At 42.8% G+C, this 10,295-nt stretch overlaps 1 protein-coding gene across 1 annotated transcript in view; it reads left to right on the top strand.

The window, feature by feature from the left end:
• Nucleotides 1-10,295, top strand: part of LOC107286615 (ubiquitin carboxyl-terminal hydrolase CYLD-like) — a 22,922-nt gene that overhangs the window by 5,378 nt on the left and 7,249 nt on the right. The window contains exons 3-8 of the mRNA XM_015815007.1: nt 501-606; nt 2,998-3,374; nt 4,426-4,594; nt 6,284-6,428; nt 7,666-7,788; nt 9,825-9,969. Coding sequence (XP_015670493.1) covers nt 501-606; nt 2,998-3,374; nt 4,426-4,594; nt 6,284-6,428; nt 7,666-7,788; nt 9,825-9,969 — 1,065 coding nt within the window. The remainder of the gene's footprint in view (nt 1-500; nt 607-2,997; nt 3,375-4,425; nt 4,595-6,283; nt 6,429-7,665; nt 7,789-9,824; nt 9,970-10,295) is intronic.

The raw sequence follows: 10,295 nt of genomic DNA, 5'->3' as shown, positions 1-10,295 counted from the left end.
CCCCCCCGTTTAGAAGAAACAAGCAGAAAAAAAGATCAGCATTGAAAAGATTTTTGGATTTAGATCTCCCTCTACATCAAACCAAGAAAGATTTTCAGCAAAAATAAATAAATAAAAAGTTGAGAAAAATGGAAAGAGAGAAATGGAAGGTCACAATTAGGGATCTGAAGCCCAAAAGATGGTTTAATGTGAGCACACAAGATGTATCTGCCAGCTGTGTCTTTTCCTGGACTTGTTTGGTTAGGCTTCCTTAACTTAAATGTCTCTTCATTCATAATTATGGAGCTACCATGTGAACCCAAGAAAAGATGCAGCATCTTTATAGAGAAGTGCCAACAGGTTTGGTCTGCTCTAAAATGTCTGGACTTTACATCCAAAGTCTTTGGGTGGCTGGGGAATTCTGGGAGTTGAAGTCACACTTTTCAAGTTGCCAAGGTTGAGAAACCCTAAAGTGTTGCTATTCCATTCATCTTCTTGACCACTTTTAAATATTTCTATAGGATGAGCCTGTGGGATCCTGGGATGGTTACTTCAAAGGCAAACCTCTCTGTCATTTTCCATCACCCAAATATGGGATTTTGCTCCCCATTTTCAAGGTGCATAAAGGTAAGATTTATCCTAATCAAGGTTTGGGAATATTCTTGTATTTTTCACATTTTGCCAAAAATTGATCCTGTATGTTTTTTGAACGAACTTTGATCATGGTTCATTTTTCAAAGATCCTGGAGCACTGGGGAACTACCAGAAAACTGGAAAAGAACTGGTGTAGTTCCCATCTTCAAAAAAGGGGGGGAAAATGATCCAGGAAACTACAGACCTATCAACTTGACCTCAATACCTGGGAAGATTCTGGAAAAGATAATCAAACAATGAATCAGCAAACACCTAGAGGCAAACAAAGTCATTACTAAAAGCCAACGTGGATTTGTCAAAAACAGATCATGCCAGACAAATCTTATTGCATTCTTTGACCAAGTGACAAAATTAGTGGATCAGAGGAATGCTGTGGATATAATTTACTTGAACTTCAGTAAAGCATTTGATAAAGTAGATCACAGCCTACTACTTGATAAGATAGAAAAATGTGGGTTAGACAGCATCACCACCAGATGGATTCGTAGCTGGCTGACCAGCCATACTCAGCGTGTGATCCTCAATGGAACTCCATCTACATGGAGGGAAGTGTGTAGTGGGTGCCCCAGGGCTCTGTTCTGGGCTTAGTGCTCTTCAACATCTTTATCAACGATTTGGATGAGGGGATAGATGGGGAACTCATCAAATTTGCAGACGACACCAAGCTGGCAGGAATAGTCAACACTCCAGAAGATAGACTTAAGATACAGAAGGTTCTTGACAGACTTAAACACTGGGCACTATCTAACAAAATGAAATTCAATGGTGAAAAAAGTAAGGTTCTACATTTAGGCAAGAAAAACCAAATGTACAGGTATAGTATAGGTGGTACCTTGCTCAATACTATTAACAGAGAGAGGGATCTCGGAGTCCTAGTGGACAATCACTTAAATATGAGCCAGCAGTGTGCTGCAGCTGCCAAAAAAGCCAACACAGTGCTAGGCTGCATTAACAGAGGAATAGAATCAAGATCACGTGAAGTATTAATACCACTTTACAATGCCTTGGTAAAGCCACACTTGGAATACTGCATACAGTTTTGGTCAACACAATGTAAAAAAGATGAGACTCTAGAAAGAGTACAGAGAAGAGCAAGAAAAATGATTAGGGGACCGGAGGCTAAAACATATATAAGGAACGATTGCTGGAATTGGGTATGTCTAGTTTAATGAAGAGAAGGACGAAGGGGGACATGATAGCAGTGTTCCACTATCTCAGGGGCTGCCACAAAGAAGAGGGAGTCAAGCTATTCTCCAAAGCGCCTAAAAGTAGGACAAGAAGCAACAGATGGAAACTAATCAAGAAGAAAAGCAACCTAGAACTAAAGAGAAACTTCCTGACAGTTAGAACAATTAACCAGTGGAACAACCTGCCTCCAGAAGCGGTGAATGCTCCAACACTGGAAGTTTTTAAGAAGAGACTGGACAGCCATTTGTCTGAAATGGTATAGGGTTTCCTGCCGGAGCAGGGGGTTGGACTAGATGGCCTCCAAGGTCCCTTCCAACTTTATTGTTGTTGTTGTTGTTGTTGTAATAATTCATTATTGTCCCTGTCAAACATAGACATCTTGGTTAGTGATTCATTATTTTTTAAAACCATTGCATGTTACAATCTATCGAACATTCTCTGCAAATCATTTGGGTTTTCAACCAACAATATAGCCTTGTTTCTCTCCATATTATTTGTCTCTCCAACCAGCACATCTTTGATCAAGGCACAAGCATTCCTTATATATCTGTTCATAAATAAGTTAAATAAACAAGGAGGCTCTCCCACATCCTTTTCTTTGTGAGATTTTATTAAGCAAAGTTTTAAGAGCTAAAAACTTGCTCTGGAACTGTTGAGTTTTTCATTTTAATTCAGACTGTTAGAAGGATAAATTGTGGGTCCGAGCTCCAAATTGCACATTGGGAACAGTTCATTTAGTAACCATTCAAAGTTACAATGGCACTGAAAAAAGTGACTTATGGCTGTTTTTCACACAACAGTGGCAGCATCCCCATGGTCACGTGATCAAAATTCAGATGCTTGGCAACTGGTTCATATTTATGACGGTTGCAGTGTCCTGAGTCACGTGATTGCCTTTTGAGGCCTTCTGAAAGCAAAGTCAATGGGGAATCTAGATTCACTTAACAACTGTGTTACTAACATCAACTGCAGTGATTCACTTAACAGTTGTGGTAAGAAAGTTTGTAAAATGGGGCAAGCTCACTTAACAAATGTTTCACTTAGCAACATAACTGTTGGGCTCAATTGTGGTATCTTGAGGATTACCTGTATATTGGCATGAGATTATGGTTAAATGTTCTCTCTCTCTCTCTCTCTCTCTCTTCCTCCTCCTCCTCCTCCTCTCCCCCATTCAAGAACAAGTTGATAAAAGTCAAGAGGTCCTGAACAGCAACTCCTCCACCCCTACCTCAGATGAATATGAAGACTGCCCATCCCCTTCCTCCATCAGATATCCTCCACCAAGGAAGGAGTGTTCATCCCAGAACTCTCCACCATCAGCCCCTTCGTCAAATTTGGAGGACCTCAAGGAAGAAGAAACACAGGTTTTTGAGAGAAAGAAGAAGAAAAGTGAGGCAGAAGAATCCGAGGAGGACAGGGACAGCAGAGAATATGACTACCATCTCTTAGAAATCAATTCCATGGTGGAGGTTTATAATCCACCCATCTATGGTGTGATACGTTGGATCGGAGACCTACCAGATGTAGATGAGACGGTTGCTGGCTTGGAGCTGGTGAGAAAGTGGAAAAAGTGGAAGAAGAGAGGTATAGCCAAGGGTGCTTTTCCAAAAGGCAACTGGACTTTCTTTTTTTCCCCTTGAAAACATTTCACTTCTCATCCAAGAAGCTTCTTCAGTTCAGAACTGAAGAATTTACTTAGATGAGAAGTGAAACATTTTCAAGGAAAAAAACCCAAGAAAGTCCAGTTGCCTTTTGGAAAAACATCTTTGGGACAACTATGATCTGGATCATTGAGAATCTTCATAGACCAGAAGAGGCACATTTGCACATATTATTCTTACATTGCATTTCCGTAGATATGCAGTGATTCCACATCACCTTCAGAGGGTTATTTCTCAGATACGTTGGATGCCTGCTAATTCCTTGATGCTAATCAAAATGGAGCACTAAATCAAAATCAGTCCTAAAAATTTGAAAACATGTTGACCTGTTGCTGGTTGGAGAAGTTGAAGTCCATACATCTTCAAACATTGATATATTTTAACATATTATGGACATAGGGTCAACTGAATCCTCCTTTCCACTTTAGGCCAACAAGATGTTCTTTACAAGTAGTCTTCCACTTACAATCATAGTTGGGACTAGAATTCCTGTTGCTAAACTTTAGAATTTCTAATGTTCTTTACAAGTAGTCTTCTACTTACAATCATAGTTGGGACTAGAATTCCTGTTGCTAAACTTTAGAATTTCTGATGTTCTTTACAAGTAGTCTTCTACTTACAATCATAGTTGGAACTAGAATTCCTGTTGCTAAACTTTAGAATTTCTAATGTTCTTTACAAGTAGTCTTCCACTTACAATCATAGTTGGGACTAGAATTCCTGTTGCTAAACTTTAGAATTTCTGATGTTCTTTACAAGTAGTCTTCCGCTTACAATCATAGTTGGAGCTAGAATTCCTGTTGCTAAACTTTAGAATTTCTGTTTACTAACAGTAAGATATGTTAATAAACAGAACTGAAAGATGTTATAAATCATAGGACAGAGGGAAAAGGTTAAAGGCAATTGGGGATATATAAGCTCACCTCTTTTTTACTTTTTCTAGGAGGAACCACTACCAACTGGCTGTACAGATGGACAATACAGAGGGATCCGCTATTTCTATTGCCAAACAAACAAAGCCCTCTTTGTCAAGCTGCGCCACTGCCATCCTGACTCGCGTTTTGACACCTTGCAGAGTCCCGAAAATCCTGTTTTGCGATGCAACTCCCTGGGTATGGCTTAGAGCAGTGTTTCTCAAGCTTGGCAACAGTAAGATATCTGGAGTTCAACTCCTGGAATTATGGAATACTAACTACGCAGGGGAATGGAATTCTGGGAATTGGTTTCAGATTTCCTGGCTACCTTATGGTTTAAAACAGCATTTCTCAAACTTAGTAAAAGTAAGATATGTAGATTTCAACTCTCAGAATTCCCCAGCCCACACGCTGGGGTATGGAATTCTGAGAGTTGATGTCCACACATCTTTAAAGTTGCCAAGTTTGAGAACTGTTGGCTTAAAGAGACTGAGAGCAGATTGGAAAATTACCACTTCCTTTTATCCTCAGCAACAAGGGTTCTTGCAGAAGTCATTAGACTAAAGACAAGTCTCCAAACTTGGGAACTTTAAGACTTGTGGACTTCAACTCCCAGAATTCTGCAGCCAGCATGGCTTGAACCACAAGTCTTAAAAGTTATTAAGTTTGAAGATGCCTGGACTATAAAGCATCCACCATCCCATGTGGTGGCAAACTTATGGCACGCGTGTCAGAGGTGGCACTCAGAGCCCTCTCTGTGGGCACATGCACCGTTGCCTGAGCCCTGCATCCCCCCACAACTCCCTCCTCACCAGCAGCCCCCTCAGAGGAGAATTTCCCCCAGGCGTAGCCCATGCGGAGCAGCGCAGCCAAAGACATGGCAGCCGGGCAGCAAGGACAAGACTCAGTCCTCACCCTCCATCGCACGGAGATGATGCTGCGGGGTGCAGGCGGAGGGCGTGGCTGCCATGGCGCTGCAGGGCCACCTGGGCGATCTGTTGTGGTGGCCCTACAGGCAGGCAGGGTGGGGGCAGAGCAGGGGGCAGAGCGATGGTGGATGGAGGGCGGGGTGCATTTTGGGCACTCAGTCTCTAAAAGGTTCGCCATCACTGCCATAGGTGTTGGATAGATTGGCTGGGACTGGAGGATGTAGAATTGTAGCAACTTCCAAAGGGTTATCAGTTCTCCTCTGGAACTGCTGATTAAACTTTCAGTTTAATCATTCTCAAATTAGGACATAAAAAGGAATGAGTATAGACTGGAGAATCAAGTTATTACATTAGGTCAGGGGTAGGCAACCTTGGCTCTTTTATGACTCGTGGACTTCAGTTGAAGTCCACGAGTCATAAAAGAGCCAAGGTTGCCTACCCCTGCATTAGGTCTTCTGCAGGGATTAGGGTACAGGACCTTCTTTCGAATCCCCATCTCCTCCCTGTTTCTTTTTTCTTCCATTGAAGTGAATGACCTGGTAAATGGAAGTATACAGGAAAAACTAAATCACTGAAATAATTATTTGCTTATATTTTAATACAGATCTTTTGGTTGGTCGGTTGGTTTTGCTTATGTTCTGGGTTTTATTTTTAAGTGGAAAATCTCATCTGATTGGTTTCCAACACTAAACTGTGCTTTGGAGGAACACCCAACCTCTGTTATACATCTCTTTGTTGGAGGTAGAAGTTGTCTTGACACTCTTGATTATTTCACCCACTATTCCCAGTGTAATGATGTTGATCTTATCCTAATGAAGAGATGGGAGAGGACTTACTGATTCCTGTTTTAGCCTATGTTAGCCCTGATGGAGCTTGTTTCTAGAAAGGATGAAGGAGCAACCATGCAAGCAGGGTGTTTGCATGGCTATTAGTTCTGTCCTTTGCTCTTTTCTCCTAGACTTTCGGGTCTATGCCAGTGTCAAGGTGGAAGAAGACACTCCACCACCGCCATTGGGCAATCAAGGTTTGGAACTTCTCTCAGGGTGGAAGAAGGGGATCCAAGGTCATTGCAACTCTTGCTACCTCGATGCTACTTTGTTCTGGTAAGGCTGGCTCTATCACCAGAGAGATGTATTAGTCTAAATTGGCAAGATCCTGCCTTTGATTTCCTCTTTGGGCCTGAAATGTCTGTGACCTACAATTAGCTGAATCCGAGAAGGCTTATCAAAACTTGGGGAATTGGAAAAAAACATTGGCAGATCGCGTTCCTTTTTACGCAAGAATAGGATTAAGGATAAATGATGTGGAGAGCCACAATCACGTGGTGACTAAGGTCTTGACCCATGGAGGCTATCAGAATGGTGTATGCTGTCCACCTTCCTTTAAGCCAGGGGTAGTCAACCTTGGTTCTTTTATGACTCGTGGACTTCAACTCCCAGAATTCCTGAGCCAGCACAGCTGGCTCAGGAATTCTGGGAGTTGAAGTCCACGAGTCATAAAAGAGCCAAGGTTGACTACCCCTGCTTTAAGCTCTCAAAGCACAAAGAGATACATGTTGCATTATATCAAGCTTTCATGTTCAGGGCTTTACATGACTTCTCCCTGGTGCCTCCAGGAGAATAATGTAACATGATTATGGAGTCCACTGGTAAGTAAGTAGTCCAGTCAAAAAAATCAAACATGACCTAGAAGGGTCTTGTTTAGAGAAGACTTCCCCTACATGTATGTACAACCATATGAATGCAGTATCAATATTGTATCTATTTCTTTCATTGTTCAATGAGTTCTGGCTAGATTATCTGCAAAATACCTCACTGAAAAACAATACAGGTAGTCCTCAACTCACAAAAGTTCCTTTGGTGACCATTAGAAGCTACAACAGCACTGAAAACAGTGACTTACGACCATTTCTACACTTACGACCATCATAGCATTCCCATGGTCATGTGGTTTACATTCAGATGCTTGACGACTGACTCACATTTATGATAGTTGCAGTATTCTGGAGTCATGTGATCCTTTTTTGCGACCTTTTGACAAAGTCAACGGGGAAGCCAGATTCGTTTAACAACCGTGTTACTAATGTAACAACTGCAGTGTTTCATTTAGCAAACGTGGCAAGCAAAGTCGTAAAATGGGGCAAAACTCAATAACTTTCTCACTTAGCGACATAAATTTTGGGTTCAGTTTGTGGTCGTAAGTTGAGGACTACCTGTATTATCCCATTTTTCTATTCCCCAATTTCCCTTATCCCAATTTACAACCCACTAGACCTTCTCCTCCTCTGCAAAACTGGGGGGTAAAAACTCCAAAAATCCCATTTTTCTCTTCTGCTTACAGTATGTTCTCCTTTACTTCTGTGTTGGATTCAATGCTGCTACGCCCAACAGACAAGAACGATGGGGAATCTTACACCAAGACACGAGATCTCTTGAGAACAGAGATTGTCAACCCTTTGCGAAAGTGAGTTTAAGTTCATCCTCTAAAAAGGGTCCAGCTGCTCTTTTTTGATGTATATATATTCAGTAAGCCAGAGAACAGCTGGGAACTTCTAGAAGCCTGGCACTCTGACAAATCAGCCATCAATAGGCACATAGACATTAACAACATCTAGAGACTATGCCAGTGGTGGCAAACCTATGGCACGGGTGCCAGAGGCGGCACTCAGAGCCCTCTCTGTGGGCACGCACGCCGTCACCCCAGTCCTAGGCCTTCAGCTGGGTTTTATAAAACCTTTTCGCTTTAGGCCTCCGCCACCGTGTGCAAAAAAAAAAAAAGAGAGGTTCAATCAATCAGTCAATTTCAACTTCTCGCGGGGAAAAAAAAGATCTTGCAAAGTTGGAATTGATTGATTGAACTTTTTAGTCCCACCCAGTCTGCGGTTACCACTGCAACCACGCCCACCCAATGGGCCACACCCACCCAATGGGCCACACCCACCCGGCACCCGACGATGCATAAGTGGGTTTTGGGTTGCAGTTTGGGCACTCGGTCTCTAAAAGGTTCGCCATCACTGGACTATGCAAAACAACCAACCAGCCCAGGGATAGGGAACCTTGGCTCTTTTATGACTTGTGGACTTCAACTCCCAGAATTCCTGAGTCAGCATGGCTGGTTCAGGAATTCTGGGTATTGAAGTCCACAAGTCATAAAAGAGCCAAGGTTCCCTACCCCTGAACAAGCCCAAAAGAGGAAAAGACCCCAGCACCTCCCCACCAGTAATCAGCACTCAGATCAGCATAGATTAACTCCAAGGTCAACTTCAGACCAGCAATCAAGTAAGCAATACTCCAATCAAGAAACTGCCAAAGAGCCATTAGTAAACAGTCCAACTGAAGAATCCCTAATACCGCCCACCCACCCACTCAGACAGGCAAGACACCAGAATATAAACTTGACAGCAAACAGCACTCCTTACTAGCACTGATGATGTTACCTAGTTAGGGTAATGAAACGTCTGCAAGAAAACAAGAAAGCTCAGAGAGCACCAAGGACTGCTCACTTCTAAGATTGCCAAACATTTCTTGTGTGGTATGGTGTGAGAATGCAGTGGTGGGTTCCTGCAAGAGGGGGATTTCCCAAGAGGATGAATCATCTTGAGTCTGTCTCTTTCACTCTCCCTGAAATAGATTATTTGACCACATGTAAATTCTGAAAATCCAGCACATAACAGTAGCTAGTAGCTATTGTTATTGGTCATCATGGCCTCATGGAAAGTTTTGGAAATACCTGAGCACTCGGGCTTCACCGGTGGAGAAAAGATTTGGGGGGATCCTTTCACAAATTCTGATAACTGAGCAAGATAGAACACATAGTTACGTTTTTAATGAAAAGCAGGGCTAGGGGTGACATGATAGCAGTGTTCCAATATCTAAGGCAGGGGTGTCAAACTGCCGGCCCATGGGCCGCGGAAGCTGCGCCCCATTGCCGGCAATGGCAAAACAGTCATGATATGTCGCGCGACATCACAAGACATCGTGAGTTTCACATCTGATCTAAGGGATTGCCATAAAAAAGGGAGTCAAGCTATTCTCCAAGGCACCTGAGGGCAGGACAAGAAGCAACGGATGGAAACTAATCAAGGAGAGAAGCAACCTAGAACTAAGGAGAAACTTCCTGACAGTTAGAACAATTAATCAATGGAATGACTTGCCCCCAGAAGCGGTGAATGCTCCAACACTGGAAGTTTTTAAGAAAAGACTGGACAGCCATTTGTCCGAAATGGTATAGGGTTTCCTGCCTGAGCAGGGGGTTGGACTCGATGATCTCCAAGGTCCCTTCCAACTTTATTATTATATTATATTATAATCCCATGGTGGGCAGGCTCCATTATGATCATAAGTCAGGGACTATTTGTAGCTCTTTCATGTATTTTATGGAAAGACTGACAACTCCTTACCTATCACTCTCTTGCCATCCCTTGAAAAAAGCAAACTTGGCGACTTTATAACCCTTTTGAGCGCATTTGTGTGGTTTTTTTTTTCCTTTTCACCTGATAGGAATGGTTATGTGTGTGCCACCAAAATCATGGCCTTGCGGAAAGCTTTGGAAACAGCTGGGCACTCCTCTGGCTTCACCAGTGAAGAAAAAGGTTTGGGCCTGTGCATGTCTGAATGTGTGTGGGGGGAGGGGTTGCATAGTAAGGTGAAGTAGTCATCTGGGCAATTGTGAAAGATGGAGAAGGGAAGAGACAGGAGGGCAGGAGTGGAGGGGGAGAGATCAATATAATTGTTCTGTCCCCGTCTGACACACACACCCAAACAGCCAGCCAAGGGTTAAATAACTTCTCCACACTCCACGCCACAGATAAGAAACTTGGCAGCAGCTCCGTAACTGCCTGCCAAGAACTTTTACTCAGAGAACACAGAAACAAAAAACAATACACACAGTTTGAAATTCAATCCACAGCAAACTACTTCGCCAGAGATTTAGCTTTGTCCGTCACAGAGTCCAAATGGCCACCACCTCCC

The sequence above is a fragment of the Protobothrops mucrosquamatus genome, unplaced genomic scaffold (assembly GCF_001527695.2).
Source record: "Protobothrops mucrosquamatus isolate PMUCROS unplaced genomic scaffold, P.Mucros_1.0 scaffold303, whole genome shotgun sequence".
Lineage (NCBI taxonomy): Eukaryota > Metazoa > Chordata > Lepidosauria > Squamata > Viperidae > Protobothrops > Protobothrops mucrosquamatus.
The sequence above is the reverse complement of the archived record's forward strand: the minus strand, read 5'-3'. Positions and strand labels throughout refer to the sequence as shown.